The sequence below is a fragment of the Ochotona curzoniae genome, unplaced genomic scaffold (assembly GCF_017591425.1).
Source record: "Ochotona curzoniae isolate NIBS_2020 unplaced genomic scaffold, NIBS_Ocur_1.0 contig_66, whole genome shotgun sequence".
NCBI lineage: Eukaryota > Metazoa > Chordata > Mammalia > Lagomorpha > Ochotonidae > Ochotona > Ochotona curzoniae.
The window spans coordinates 13,700,298-13,716,603 of NW_024466512.1; the positions used below are offsets into that span (position 1 = coordinate 13,700,298).

The 16,306-nt window shown below is 41.7% G+C and overlaps 1 protein-coding gene and 1 long non-coding RNA gene across 6 annotated transcripts in view; one reads left to right on the forward strand and one right to left on the reverse strand.

The window, feature by feature from the left end:
* ACSL5 (acyl-CoA synthetase long chain family member 5) overlaps positions 1–16,306 on the reverse strand; it is a 40,866-nt gene that overhangs the window by 14,511 nt on the left and 10,049 nt on the right. For all 5 annotated transcript variants that reach the window (XM_040992113.1, XM_040992112.1, XM_040992114.1 and 2 more), the window contains 6 exons: positions 10,625–10,809; positions 6,902–7,010; positions 3,308–3,372; positions 3,080–3,181; positions 1,157–1,256; positions 49–227 (listed from right to left, as the gene is read on the reverse strand). In XM_040992113.1, coding sequence (XP_040848047.1) covers positions 49–227; positions 1,157–1,256; positions 3,080–3,181; positions 3,308–3,372; positions 6,902–7,010; positions 10,625–10,809 — 740 coding nt within the window. The remainder of the gene's footprint in view (positions 1–48; positions 228–1,156; positions 1,257–3,079; positions 3,182–3,307; positions 3,373–6,901; positions 7,011–10,624; positions 10,810–16,306) is intronic.
* LOC121164147 lies at positions 161–6,602 on the forward strand. Its single transcript, XR_005885037.1, has 4 exons — positions 161–592; positions 753–869; positions 5,137–5,349; positions 6,375–6,602. It is a non-coding gene; the product is annotated as an uncharacterized LOC121164147 (long non-coding RNA).

Genomic DNA, 16,306 nt, shown 5'->3' on the forward strand with positions numbered 1-16,306 from the left:
GGACCAGCCTTGATGCTGCAAAATGCAAGTCAAGTTTCAGAGCCATACCTCAGCATCAAATATAGATAAGATCTCAACTCCACATTTCTCCCCTCTTTGTTTCAGGTCCTCATCAAAGGGGTCCATAAGAATGATTATCTTCAGGCCCGGGGTGAGGCCATTCTCCACATTTCCTAGCAGGACTGATGCCTTTTGGGGTGTATCGCAGATCACAGTGTTAATATCAGCTGGGAACGGAAACAGACCACAGGTCACATCCTGCTCTGCCACGTTTCTTGCAAGGAAAGGAGATGTTTGAAAGTGCCAATGTTAATGGATTCCTCAAAGGAAATCACATCTATAAATCAGGCTGATCATGTAAAAAAAATGCACTGCGCTACTGAGAGTAAATGAGTTTACTTGAAACAGAAGCAGATGGCTTTCTTGTAGGCTGCCAACACATTTTACAGTTTCTAAAGGAATCATGAAATTCCTTCTGCTTAGGAAAAGTCATTGAAACAATGTGTATGAATTGTGAGTGTGATTCTGGCAACATGTTTTGTTTCAAGAGAGAACAGAAGAGAAAGCAGGAGGCAAATGGAACTGTTACCAGGTGAGTGAAAGCTTCTGATGCTCGCTGTGGTTCAAATGGATAAATTCAATTTACCAATTCTCCAACAAAAAACAGCTTCTGCAGGTTAAAGGTCCTTTATTTCCCCCACTGAACTTAGACATTTTTCCTCTAACAGCAGCAATTTTTTTTTTCTTTGCAGTCACCATAGACCCTGTTACATGATGGTTGACTCTACTGACTTGAATTGACAAAGATAAGAAATAAATCTGTAGCTTCTCCATGGATTTAGTCAATAGAACCTCCTTCTATTTTCAAAGTAAGCGAGCTTGTCTATATATTATACTGTCAACTGTACCACCTTGTAGATTACACTGAAGTTTTTACTTAAGCATATCTTTGTCTCGTAGTTTTGTTTTGTTTTTGTAACTTCCCTGTAAGTTTTTTATATATATCTTTGAGACTATAGGACCAGAAAGGCTTATGAATTTTCTGGCTACATTATTTCATATCTGGTAAAAATGGAAACAAAAAGAAAAAGGTAGAGATTGAAAATTACTTAGCATTAGGAAAGAATAAGGTTACAATGCAATAGTAAAAGTTTACCCTTGTTGACAATGTATACAATGGCATCTGCTCCCAATGTATCATATAGAGGAACGGCTACCATGGAGTATGTGTAGCAAGCCAACTCGGAGATGACCCACTGTGCAGAGAAAAGTGCAAGTCAGCAACGGACAATGACTTTGGAGACAATTACTTTATCACTTAGCCAACAAATGCTTATTTGATCGCTTTTAGGTTAAAAAAAAAAAGTCACTGGGCTTTAGGGACTGTCACTGATACTGCTGTGAAGTTAAGCAAGATAAGCTAAGCAGAGATAACTGAATACAAAGGTAGACTAGAATACAAAGGTGGAGTGTGATCTGTGAAGCCCTATGTCTCCGTACAGAAAGCATTAAGGAAACAGAGACCACTGTAAGGTGAGGACAGGCCACATGGCCTGTTTGGAAGAACACAATGGAAATTGGGTACAACTTTAGAGAAATGTTAGGATTTGCTGTGGAAATGTAGGTACCAAAAGTACTCAGAGCAAAAATCAGTGAGGGAACAAAAATGAGATGGTGTGATACCACTGTGTAAATCAAAGAGAAACATGATTTGGGAAAGTAGGTCAGAATCTGCTAATGGGGGGACATCAATGTTAGCCTAAGTGTTGCTGAATGAGTTGTGTTCCTCCCCTCTGCCCTACCTCGAATTCTTGTTGAGGCTCTAAACTTCAATGTAATTGAACTTGAGATGGAGCCTTCAAAAGGTAGTTATAATTAAAAGAAGTCATAAGAGTAGAGCCCAATTGAAGTTGACTTGTATCCTTGTAAGAAAAAGAAGGACTGGTATTTCGTTCCACTGTTAAGCTGTTGTTTGGGATGCTTATATCAGATAATGGATGAGTATGAGGCTTAACTCTTCCTTCCAGATTTCTGCTGGTTCAGACCCTGTAAACAGCAGAGTCCCTACCACTCATGCGAAAGACCTGGATTACATTCCTAGTCTTGACTTCCACCTGATCCAAACCAGGGCCTGATTTAGGAAGTGAGTCAAGCAGATGGGTGATCTGTCTGTCTGTTTTCACACATTTCATATGAAATAAACAAGCAGAAGAGGAATAAGGATGCCCACACACAGAGCAGAGGGCATGTGAGGACATGGGAAAATGATGGTAAGACAAGGAGGGTGGTCTTGGGAAAACCAAACTTTCTGGCACCCTAGTCTTAGACTTCCAACCTCTAGAATTATGAGAAAATAAAGATATGGTAAGTCACAGAGACTATGTTTTATTATGGTAGCTCTACCAAATTAATTATACTAGGTTGGATTTTAAGTTCCTAAACTAGATTGAAGGATTCGTACTACCCTTGAGGCACGGTGTAACCCCAAGTGGACAATGTAGATTACTAAATATATGATCTATGTCCTCTTAGATTTTGTAGTTTAATCCTGCAATCTTGCTTAAGCAGTTAACCCTGGTGAACATGTCAACGATACAAAAATTTTCCCTTTAGATATTGGGCATGATGACTTAACTAAAACTTGGAGATAGCTTAATTCCAATCATTGTCTTAACTGTTTAAAATCTCCTTGCCACTCACTGTGGAAAGATGTCTTTGACTAGACTCAATAGCAATGGGTTGTGTGGCTCACTGGTTCAAATAAATGTACAAATTCTAATACAAACACACTCACTTTCCACAATATTTTCAAGGTCTTATTTGGTCCAGCTTCCTTATTTTCTTCATAGAAGAGTCAGATTTACTTAAACTGATAACAATGGGATGGAGGGAAAAAGGAGATATAAATACATAGCCTAGAGCACTCCACATTCAACTAGAAATTCAGGAGGCTCAGGTTTGGAACTATTTCAAACAGAAGAATATGCACTATCAAAAGTTTAAATATCTTTGATAAGTTATCATCAAGATGCCAGATTAGAAGTGACTCACTTCCTTGAACTGGCTTCAGCATATTTACCTCTGGTCTATTCTGAGCAAAGATGCCAATATATTGGTCTGGTGATGGCGTATGTCCTCTGTGTAACAGAAAGGAACCCAGGTACTCGGCTCGATCCGACACCTACAAAAGAGAAACCAAATATATATATATATATATATATATTTTTTTTTTTTTTGCAATATCCCAAAAGAGATCAAATTGGCACAGGCTACCACATGAGCAAAAGAAGCTTTTGGCTGAACGTACCTGCTTATAGGACAACCATCTGTAGGGCTGATTTGGTTTTCTGTATCCCAAGCAGGGACCATTGTCTAAAAATATAACATTAGGAGAATGTTAACTCGAGTTGCAAATCTTTTGGATTAGAGAAGGTAAATGAGAATTGAGAAGAGACACACAGGACAAACACAGCAAGAATAAGAGCTTCTTTTATTTGTCAGGAAGTTTAAAGGAAGTACTCAGTTCTCAAAGGCAGAGAGTCATAAACTGCCCTTGAAACATTTAGGAAATGCTACCAAACAGGGCAGATCAGGGTCAGATCTGTGAAAATGTGGGCATTCAGAAGAGGCCAGCAGTATGCATTTGCCTATATAACATAACAAGCTAAAGCCCACAAGTCAACACAAATAGCCTGTACTGAACTGTCTCACATCGAGCTTTCCTGCAATAAAAGAAATGTTCATAAAATGATGGGAAAAATTAAAAATAGAAATAATCTCACTACACAATGCCATTATTAGCCCAGATATTTCCTTCCAGTTTCCTTCCATAGTTTTGCAGGGTGATGTTCACTGTTCCTCCTGTAAATAGTCCTGTGCTATTATTATTTCTTCTCTGGAGAGATTACAGTGGCCTACCCACAGAGAGCTCCATTGGATCTCCTTGTGACTATTTACATTGTCTCTAGCTTTCACAGCAACTACTGCTATTATACATATTTTCAAGTTAATAATAGCAAATTTAGGAAATTTTCATAGAGTAGTACCCTTCAGATTAGAGGGTTGGAAAGGAAGAGAGTCAGGATGATCAGACCGTGGACATCTCCAACCACACTGCTTAGCAGAGCATTTGTCCTCATTGACTCTTGGCACCAACAGCAAACCAAGGTGCATCACATTCTCACTGACAGTAAGCACTGTCATTAAAAAGATGTATTGCAGTTTTACAGGCTTAAACAGTCATAACTCACCTACGTTTCTTTAACAGTTGAAGAAGTGATACTTTTGCTTGTGGGTGAAGTTTTCCTACCCATATGAATAACTGTTCATATACAATCCCTATGTATATGAGAACGTCTATTAAGACACAGAAACTCACAGAGACTAACATGTGTGTGAGCCCTCATCTATATTCACTCATGCACATATATTTGCCTTTAACATTTTCGCACTTTGTGTCTTATAGCTGACAACAGAAATAAATTTTTCATTACAACTAAATCCCTCTGTCATATTTAAAACAAGTTTGGGAACATGTATGTAATGTTATAGTCACTCGTTGAGTGTCATTCAGTTTAGGAACAGATCTGAGTGTCTGGGAAGTGACAGGGAGAAGGCAGAGTGAGGTTGCTCTGCAACAGAAGAGCAGAAGGGAAGGACCCATTACACAGAGGTCTAGTCAGGTTGCTGAGACGAATTTAATTCTTGCCAAATGATAGTACTCAGAAAATGTTACTAGGAATCCAGAGGCAAATGAGTAACCTTTTAGGTTAAGTGTCAAGGAAGAAGGAAGGAAAACAGGAAAGAGATAGCCACTCTGATTTAACAGATAGAAAAATATAAATAAACAAGGGGACTGACCATAGAAAACGTTGATACTAACTGTTCCTGTGGAATGCACTGCGCCACAACCCAAGCAATTATCTCAGGCTTTCTATAACTTTCTCCGAAGCATGACAAACCCCATGGCTACTGCTTCTTCAATGCTTAGTCCATGTGAGGCATCTTAAGTCACTTGGTCTTCTCACCAATTGTAGCAAGAAGGAGTAGGATGGCTTCTTGGAGCTCACTCTGTAACTGGCAGAGCTAATAAATGTAAAAGAATCTACATTGCATTTTCTTATCACCTTGCCATAGGTGAAAATGCTGACGGACATCTGTGGCCAAGGAGCAAGTCAAAGAATCAGCCCAAAGGGTCAACAACTTCAGATCACATGAAACTCTGTCCTGGGCAGCGTCAGTCTATTGGCCAAACTCCCGACGGGGTAACAGCCCAGCCCTCAGCGAGGCCTGCTTCTGTGTATAGGTGTGGCTACTGAGACGATCTTTCCCTGCACTAACAACTTCTTGGTAAGGCTGTCAAACTGGGCTAAGTGGAGACCAACTCTGGTATGCAGAATCCCCGGAAGCAAGTTTCGTTAAAAATACCAAACTTCCTGGGGATTGTTAGGTTTCACTATCTAGAATTCGGACTCAGTGAAAGGAAGGTGGAGTCGCAGGATACAGACTTTAAACAATGCCTGAGGGGGTTCTCAACAGAGATGAGCTACCTTCCAGGAATTAAAAGAATGAAGGCTGATATATTCAATCCTGGATAGGACCAGAGGGTTGTTTTTCTATGCAAGTGGTCATGCCAGATTCCTCAGACCTGCTGAAATGAGAGGCCATTTTAAACCTTCTTGCTTTAGCCTTAATTTAGCCTTGAAAAACATCTCCTAAATGAACATTAAATACCATATAGCACATATGAAATGACACAGTAACAACACACAATGAAGAAAACTTCTGAAAATAGAAGATCTGAAAGGAAATTCTATACTCTAGACATTTATTATCTTTAGTTGCCAGAGAACTAAAGAAATTAATGTTTGGTTTGATTTTTTGCTTGCTATTTACACAGAAGTCTAAACAAATGCTTATTTAGGCCCAGAAATACTAAGTAGGGTTCCCAGTAGAGACTTCAGATAGAACTTTCCTTTATGGTAAATCTGTTATTGTCTGTGGGAGTAACTACTTCTATAAAGTAAGCTAGTCAGACAGGAAAACTAATGGGAACTCCAACATTTTCCAACTTTTGTGCCCCCAAACTTAAATTTTTCTCATCATCAAAAATGACTGTCACAGGAACTAAACCTAAGATTACAGAGGATCGAACATTTGATAGGATTTGGTCACTAATGCTGTCATATCATAGGTAAGAGGTTGAAGGGAAGGGAAGGATTAAGAAGTCATGTATCTGGACAGAATGCTGCCTAAAAGGAAAAACAGTACGGGAAACACTGTACACAAGAGGATTTGGGAAGGAAATTTGCCTTCCTAGCATTCTGCTTGATGATAGAAGATGTAGATGTTAAGGCCTGATCTGTTCCTTACAGCCTTCCAAAGTCCACTGTGGTGATGTTTCTAAGAAAGTCCAAAGCGGGCCATTGGCTTCTGTGATAAGGAGAGTGGCAGTGCAGGACAGAGCATGGACGAGGTAAGTCAGGAGAATCCTGGCTGTGATTCTCCAGCCGTCAGTGCGGGAAACTTCATTTACAGAAAGCATGCTGCTGAACAAATGTAATGAGCTAGTGAATTAGTCAAAATATTGTCCTACCCGTAACTATAACATGGATTTGGCAAAAAAAAAAAAAAAAAAAATCTGTGTGTGAGTGAGGAACAGACTCAGAGGCAAAGAGGTTAGAATAAACATTTGCAGCTAGAATCAGAATTGGGTTTCAAATCCAAGTCTGTCCTACACTGTTCCCAGCAGTGTGCTAGTAACCTGTCTGCTTTGTACATTGCACTTCTACTCGGAGCCCTGCGTGGCACCAGCTGGGGTTTCAGAAACGAGACGGGAAAGATGTGTGCAACAGACCCCACTTCAGTCCCCCTACAGGCAAGGCCAGACTTGTAGGCTTACCAGACACAGCAAGTCCTCTTTGGAAAGTCTCATACACTGTCCTGGCATCTGAGTAGTAGTAAAGCATGAGGTCATTGCTCTTCTGGATAACCCCTTTGCGCGCTCCTCCCTAAAACGTAAGATCAAGTTTAAGCCCCACTTTTTCCAGAACCTTGATAGATTGAATCAAAAAGAACATAAATGCTGAAGTCACAGGAATGCTCTCTTTACTAGTCAGTGAATATTTTAAATCTCAACACTGTTGTACATTCATGTCACAGAAACTTTTGAACATAAACAAATATAAAGATGTAAAAATCTGATCTTAAATCCCATCACCCAGACATTTTCATGGTTAAATTTTGGTAATATTCCATGGCATATGTGTGAGTGTGTGTGTGTGTGTAGATACAGTTTGCTATCTTTTTAATCATATCAAGTATGAACATGTATTGAAAACACACCATGGGTTCTACCACTGTGCAAATACTGTAGATGTGAGTTAAGGCAAATGCTTACCCTTGAGCACCTCACAAACTAGAATTTTTGGAGTGTGGGAGGATGAGAAGGGAACACCAAGCAAAGATAATGTTGTGACATACATGCCAGACTGAAAATAAATACGACTTGAGGAACAAACGAAAGTTGAAATAAATTCCATTTAAAGCAGAAAAGATGTGAAGAAGAAATGACATTTCAATAAAGACTTTGCAGATGAGTAGATTTTTCCCAAAAAGAAATGATTTGGACAGAATAAAGGAAAGACAAGAACAGCCCAGAGGCAAGAAAAAACATTGCAACATCTGGTAAGCTATGAGGGAGGAAGGTGTGTGGGATAGAAGGGGCAACATGGGCCTTGTCTACAACAGTGAGCTGGGGACTATAGGGTCTGGTTCTAGAATGGATTCTGGGACTACAATGGGGGCCATGGATATGGTTCAACACTGATGAATGTTAGTCTAGAGAGGAGGTGTCAAACAAGCACGTGACTGGCCAAGGTAAGGACTGTGAAAGTGCACAGTAACACATAGGGCTATAACAATAGATCTCACTGTCTAGAGCATCAGGGAAGATTTCCACAAGATGTCACCTTAAGGCCAAGTATCAAGAGTAAAGGTCCTTGTTCAGTTAAAAAAGACAGAGGTGAGTATGCAGAAAGAGCTCAACTTAATTCAGACCCTGACATTGAGGCTACTGGGTAAGAAGAGGTTTGTCTCACCAAAAGAACAGGAAAGGATGTGCAAATATAAAGGGAAAAGATGGGCAACAAAGAGACATGGAGAATTGGAAGTATTTGAACACCAGTGAGATAAGACTAGTAAGCCAATATTTGGGTATTATAGCCTTCAGGTAGTGTTCATAGAAGAAGCAGCATCTTTTAACTGTGAGGATTTAAAGCAGAAAATTGAAAGCCTACAATCTGTGGGCTGAATATGACCTACCACCTGCTTTTGCAAGTGAAGTTTCATTAAAACATAATTATGCTCATTCATCTACATACTTGAAACGTCTGGTGTTTTCACTAGTTAACAGTAGTACTGGGTAGTTGCAATACTCCATAAAACCCAGATCTGATGGAATGTTTGCCAACTTCTGACTATAGAAGAATCAAACTATGCTGAAAAGGAAACCCTAGGATGGGAAGGAAAAAAAAAAAAAGCTAAGTGATATTGGCAGAATGCCTTGGAATTAGGAAGCTGTATCATTGAAAAACTATAGGGAAAGTTTCAAGAAAGAGGTATGCAGTCAACTGAGGGGAAGAATTAGGAGTCACTAAGTATAGAAAGTAGGTTTGGGAGATTAGAACAATGTGGAAGAGATACTAGTTACAGAAGGTCAGGTCTCAGTGGGTCAATGTTGAAAAGAGGAGATAATGGCCCAGCACAGTAGCCTAGCGGCTAAAGTCCTCGCCTTGCACGTGCCAAATCCCATATGGGCACCAGTTCTAATCCTGGCAGCCCCGATTCCCATCCAGCTCCACGCTTGTGGCCTGGGAAAGCAGCCAAGGACGGCCCAAAGCCTTGGGACTCTGCACCCACATTGGGAGACCTGGAATAGGCTCCTGGCAGCTCCAGTGCCATTGTGGCCCCTTGGGGAATGAATCAATAGATGGACGATCTTCTTCTCTGTCTCTCCTTTCTGTATATCTGACTTTCCAATAAAAATAAAAACAAATCTTTAAAAAAAAAGAGAGGAGATCAACACACATACTTCTCATAAACAACTCCAGTGGGAAAGTGAGTGAGTGAGAGACCACAGTGGCCTGAAGCAACAGGATGGGAAGACGCTAATGCAGGGACCGAGCGTGGCAAGGTGCCAAAAAAGAGTATAGGCTGGAAGGTGTTGGTCACTTGGAATAAAATTCCTGTAGAGATGGAAGAAGGTGATGAAAGTAACTAAAAGGATAGGTTTGCAATGAATAGAAATACTTTTTCTTTTTTCCATGAAAAGGGTGGAAGATGAAGATGAGAATAATTAGGAGGCAGAAGGAAGGAAAGAGAAAGAGGACATTCCCAGAGCACGCCATTGCTCAGGCATATATGAGCCTGGTTTCATTTGTACCACTTATAAGATGAACAAACATTAATTACAAGTTAGAACTGAACTCAAGGAAATAGCTTCTTTTTAAATTTTTCTATTTTTTATTAGAGAGGAAGAGTAGCAGAACTCATTTACTGGTTTACTCCATAAAGGCCTCCAATAGTAGCGACTGGGTTGGGCCAGTGCCAGCAGCCTGGAATTCAGTCCAGATCTCCCACATGGTTGGCAGGGACCCAGCTACTTGAGGCATCACCTGATGCCTTCTGGGGTGTGCATTAGCATGAAGCTGGAATCAGGAGCAGTGCCAGGACTTTAACCCAGATACTTCAGCAAGGGGTGTGGGTGTCCAAAGAAGCATCTGAACAAGTCTACTAGAATCTTCTCTGGAAATAATTTCTGTACCATTCTCAGACATTGGGGATCTCCAGGGAAAAAAAAAAAAGAACAACTCACTCCCCAAATACTGACTTGTTCATCTAGATACCGGCTTGGCAAATGTTTTATGGAAGGAACGGGTTAGCTAACACCATCTTTATGGCCTTGCCAGTAAAACTATCACCTGCATAGCTAACTTCCCATATGGGCCCTGGTTCCTGCTCCAGCTGCTTCCCTTCTAATCCAGCTTCCTGCTAATGGCCCAGGAAAAGACAGGGAGGATGGCTCAATAGTCCCTACCACCCATGTGGTTGACCTGGAAGAAGTTCTCAGTCCTGACTTCCATGTGGCCCAGAACTGGCCATTCTGGCTATCTGGGGAATGAACCAGAGGATGGAAAATCTCCCTGTTTTTCTGTCTCTCCCCCTCTCTGCTACCCTGATTTTACCCTGATGAATAAAGACATTTAAAACAGAAAACCAGATAGCACATACCTTAAGCATTATGGTACATATGTTATGTTCCCAATCCCATTTTCTTGAATTTGTGTTTTTCTTTTTACTTATTTCTTCAAAAATGGGAACACTGTTGTTAGTTAACTATTTGCCCAAAAAAGACAGGCTCTTGCCTTTAGGCTATAGTTTATACGTCTTACCTAAATTTCTGACATTGTATGAGCTAGCTGTCATTTTTCTTACACAGGGCAATGTGCTAATAATAGAAATTCAAGTTTGTAGTTTATCTATGAATGGGCAACATAAAAGGTTTATTTTTCCATACTCTACTCAATCATTATACTCCAAAGTATAATGAAGACTGGAAAATTACCTCAATTCCTACAGACTGGTTTTCCAGGTCAATGAGAGGTAAGACTGGCTGGGGTCTGTAGACCAGCCACAGGAACATGGCTACTCCAAGCGTCAGTATGCAGACCAGCGCCGGGGTTGGAAGTGGGGAAAACAAGAAGTTAAAGATGAAAAGCATCTTTGTGCACAGCAGCAGGAAATTCAGACCTTAAAAAAATGGAAAGAGAAAGTTAGAGAAAACAGTTCTACTCTTTTTCTCAATAGCCCTGTTTATAGACGCACACCCATGCGCGTGCGTGCACACACACACACACGCACACGCACACGCGCACACTCTTTCAAACCTTCCAGAGTTCAGCTTTCTAGTAGCAGTCTCTCCCACTGTTTACCTTACCAATGTCACAAAGAATGGGCCGTATTCTCCACCCCAGCTACTGGACCGTCCTCACCCAAAGTGGAAAGGATCAAAGGAAACAAGTTAATCATTTCTCAGACAATTTGGAGAAGGCAATGCCCCTTTGTTTTTGGCCCACAAAGCCAAGGAGAAGGCCCTCTCGACCCAACTTGAGCTGGGCCCAGGAGAGGATATGCCAGAGCGCTTCCCCTGCTCAGGCAGACCCAGAGGCAGGAAATTCCGGCTGGGCTTCCCTTAGAGCAACCAAACACAACAGACCTCTAGAGAGGGTGACGTCACAGATGTTAGAAATCAATCACTCTACACACAGACATTTCCTGTGAGCCAGACATGCCTTGCTCGTTGCTTTCTTTTGTTCGAGAGCCAACAGTATGCAAAGATCCATGGCGTTACAATGTTCCATTTCACTGTCTTTTCCTCTCGGGTGCTATTGGGCAAGACATTAGCCAGAGACCCAGAAAGGGCTGGAGTTTAAACAGGAAAAGATCTCAAGAACTTCAGTAACCAAGTCATTCCCCAATCCAACTTACAGTTTTCAATCAAGTTCAACTTCAAACTGTTGTGATAAGATGGAGTAGCTTTGGGATAGGTCCCAGGGACGCACCTTTGTTGAAGCCTCACAACATTTAGGCCTCAGTGAGGCTAATGAGGGTGAACTCAAAGCTAGGTCAGACACTGGGCTCAGGTGTTTGCACAACTGCTTCAATGTAATCCAATCAATGTCATGAACCAGAATTTTGCAGAAGCTAAAATGGAAGCTCCCATAGCGAAACAGACTTGTCCAACTTCATGGATTAAAATCCCATGTCTGCTTCTCTATGAAAACACTCAAATTTCTTTTATTTCCCCCTTCTAAATTCTAGTTCCAGAACTCAAGGAGACTGAATTTGACACTTTATAGGTGACAGCAAATGAAGTTCAGAATTTGCATTCTTTTGCATGTACTGCAAAGCTTGAGGGAACAATACCTCAGAGATGAGGCCAAATCTTATTCCCATGCAAACTCAAAGGAGCCAAGTGAACCCAGTAAAAAAATTTATTAGCTCAAAATCAGAATTGCCTTCAGAGCATTGAGGCAGCTGGCAGTAGCTGGCATCTGGAACCTGGCACTGGAAGAAACACTTATCTGTAGTCTAAGAAAGGCTATAAGCATAGCAAGTGTGTGTGGGGGCAGAAAGGGCAGTAAGAAACTCTTGAGTTGTTTATGCCTTTTCATTACTTATTACCTGATTATGAGTTGTCCCTTTCCACTTAATGGAGAAAAACTGGACTTCCAGAGAAGGCGATGAGAGCCTCCCAACTCCTTCTTTCCTTCCACATTGTAAGTAGGGGAAGAGAAAAAATGACAAAGGAAAACCAGAAAGCAAGGCCTGAGAGACACCAGGTTGCGTAACAGTGGAGCTGCATTGTGACCTCCCTGCCAGGTTCTGAGAGCTGGGATGGTTGGAATGTAGCCTTACCTGTGCTTCTATGGGGAAGTGGCCACTCCAGCAGTGCAATCATCCGAGGGCCTGTCTTGCAGGAGATGTGCTGGCGCCAGGCACACACATCAGCCAGGCAAGGAAGAAGGTCCCAGAGAAAAGTGGGAAATTGACAACATGGGATTCGAGTGCACAAGGAGATAAGAAGCCTGCTTGGAGCTCTTCCATCCTGTCCGTGACCAACTGCCCATCCTGATTGAAGTTGAGACTGTACTGCCTGGCTGGCAGGACGTCACCATCTGACCTTATTCCCTTGGCACACTGCCATCTGTGAATGGAGAGATCCTTACCTGTACCTTCCCTCCTGTCTATGGTAACCAATTGTTACACTGAGAACATTTGCCCTCTTCTTCCATTGGCAGATGTATATTTTAATGCAAGACTTTGTAAACAATGTCTTCCAAATGGGATCTAAAGGTAAAATTTTGGTTCAGTTGTGGTGGGATGGGAGGTAGAAGGAGGAGGGATGACCTGCCTGACAGGAAACACAGTGGGAGAAAAAGACCAATGATCAGTCAGTCTCAAAGGAGCACCTGAGGTCAATTCTTGCTTGCTCTTACCACATAATCCTGTGGGCCTAGGGTCAGTGGACTGTCAGATCATTTCCCCTTAGGCAGCCCAGAAGACTGGAGATCTCATAACAAGTTTCAAGAATCTGGTATGGGATAAATAAGAATACACCTCCCACTTCGATTTGGATCAAGGTATGTCAGTTCCTAACTACTCGCTCATTTAAGTAGACTTCAGTCATTTTGCCCACACATGAAGTAAAACTGAGCATCACATGACAAAGAGGAAATGCTGTGTACATTTCACGAAGACAGTTTAATGAGAATGGAAGAATCTTCCCTCCTCTGGCAAAGGAGATGTTAAAACATGTATTGGTTTGTCGAAAGAACTTTCTCATGGCATCTCCTAGCATGTCTGCAACTCAAGGAGAAGATCGCTGGAATTTGAAATAGATCTTTCCTGCCTCCCCATCGCCCCGCACACATTTGTTTTAACTCAAGAGGCAGAAGGAGTGGGGTAGGTGAGAGAAGGAATACTCTTACCTGCCAATTCATTCCCCAAATGACTGCAATGGCTAGAATTGGGCCGGGGCTGAAGTCAGAATCCGAGCACTCAATCCAGGTCTCCCAGGCATGTGGTAGAAACCCAATTACTTGAGCCATTACTGCTGTCCACCAGGGTCTATATTAGTGGCAAGCTAAAGTTGTGAGCTTAGGCCAGATATCCCACTATTTCCTTTCCCAACCCACAGGATAAGCCTTAAATTGCTTTCTGTTTCTCTATCTCTTTAAGTATTTCACATACATGGAATCCTAGAATGTATCTGTCTTATTTCACTTATCATAATGTTTTCAAGTTTCATCCATATTGTACTATGTGTTTGTATTTCATTCATATTTTTGACAACTGCCATTATGCCACATTCTGTTTATCTATTTACCAGTTAAAAGATATTTAGGTTGTTTCAACTTTAAGCAACTATAAAAGCTATGTTATGAATAGTTGTGTATAATTCTTCATTTAAGTACCTCTTTTTTCAGTTTTTTTCATTAAAAATTTTTTTTTTTTTTTTTTTTTGGAAAGGCAGATTAGAGAAAAGGAGAGGCAGAAAGGTCTTCCATCCTCTGTTTCACTCCCCACATGGCCGCTACTGTCGGAGCTGAGGCAATTCAAAGCCAGGAGCCAAGAGCTTCTTCCGGGTCTCCCATGCAGGTACAGGGTCCCAAGGGTCTGGACCATCCTCTACTGCTTTCCCAGGCCAAAAGCAGATAGCTGGATGGGAAAGTGGAGCATCTGGGACACGAACTTGCACCCATATGGGATTTTGGTAGTGGCAAAGTGAGGATTTAACTACTGAGCCATCAGGCCAGGCCCCCATTTAGCCTTTTGAAGAATCAGCAAACTATTTTCTATAGTTGTGACATCATTCTATTTTCAGGTCAAGAACATAAGACAGTTTTAACTTCACATATTCACCCATAGTGCTATTTGGTTTAAATTAACCATCCTAATGCTTCTGAAAAGGCATTTAATTACTGGTTTGATTTACATTTCCTTAATGATGAGGAGGAGTTTTTTACATGGTTGGGGCATTTGTATTTCTTCTTAAAAGAAACGTTCGTTCAAGTCCTTTGCCAGTTTTTACGTTGGGTTGCTTTTCTGTTGCTGGTTTGTAAGTTATTTTAAAAGGCTTTTTAAAGAAAACAAGTAACCAATTTGAGAGGGCAATGGAGAGAGCGTTCCCCTCTCCTGGTTCGCTCGCCCAGTTGCCTCAGTGGCCAGCACTAAGCTTTCCCACGTGGGTGACAGGAACCCCATTGCTGCGGCCCTTATTATTTGCTGCCTCCCGGGGTTTGTGTTAGTGGGAAAGGAAAGTGAGCAGCCAGAGGTGAGTACTGAGCCCTAGCACTCTGATGTTGGATGCAGGCATCTTCACCATCATCCTTTATAGACAGTGTTCTTAGTACTTGGCCCTTATCAACTAGGTGTTTGCAATATTTCCTCCCATTCTACAGACTATCTTTTCACTCTCTTGATAGTCTTTTCAGTGCACAAGGTGTGCATGCGTGTGAGCTCACACATACATAACTCAACCTGACACTGCTAGCACTAGAGAGCGCAACTAACATACAACATACAAACTCTCCTGTTGTTTAAATGGGAAACTAAAATCCTGAGAAAATGTGAGATGATAGGGTCTTGTAACCTTGAGAGTTTGCCAACACTTTCAACTGTGTTCAGGTGAACAAAGAGCCATCATTCCTTATATGTTGTATGTCCAGCCTCGCCACTGAACCACCTGCTACTGGTTGCTATGACATCACCTCCTTTGTCCTTAAATGAGACTCTTAGCTAGAACAAAGTAGGGTAAGGAAAAATGCAGAAGTGGTAAAGAAATGAAGAAACAGAGTTCTATCACACTGTGGCGCCTGGTTTTCAACATGCTTTATCTCTAAGCCAGCTGAAGGCCACCTTCTGCCCTTCTGTCCCCTTGCACACTCCTGGACCACCTTGGTGTCAAAGTCAAGATCACTCCATATTCCACCCTGGAATTTTCTCCTTCATGAATTTGAGACATTTGAGACTGTGTTTCTTCATTACATGTCACTATTGGTTTATTTTTATTTAAAAGGCAGTTATAGAAAGAGGAAAGACAGAGAATCTTCTATCTGCTGATTCATTCCCCAAATGGCCACAATGTGTGGGGCTGGACCAGGCTGAAGCCAGAGGCCCAGAGCTGCTTCTGGGTCTGCCACAAGGGTGCAGGGACCCGGTACTATAAGCCATCTCCCACTGCTTTCCTAGACACATTAGTGGGGATCTGGGTCAGAACTGGAGCCGCTGGGTCTCAAACTGGTGTCCACATTAAATACCAGCAGAGTAAGCGGGGATTTAACCAGCTGCGTCATAAGGCCTGCCCCCAGTAGTTCTCATGAAGACCCTAAATGCCCCGTTGCATTCTAACGATGATGTCAACTTGGCTTATTAGTATGAATCCTTTAGGCTAATCTTGAGGTTAAAGACCCTTTTGCTTTGATAGTGTCTCTTTTTAAAAAAGATTGTGTTTTTCCTCCCTGCATGGCAGTCAGAGCCTCACCTGCCCCTTACCTGGCTCTGGGAAAGTTGTCTGTTTCTTACAGGGCCATCCCACATCCTCCAATCGCCCTCCTCAGAATCGCTCTTTCCTCTATAGCCACAGCCCGTCTCTTCTCCAGGCTGCTCTGCACTATCTGAAATTCTCTTGGTGCGTTATCACTCACGACTGGTGATCTAATCAGAACTGGTATTTTGTTTTGTT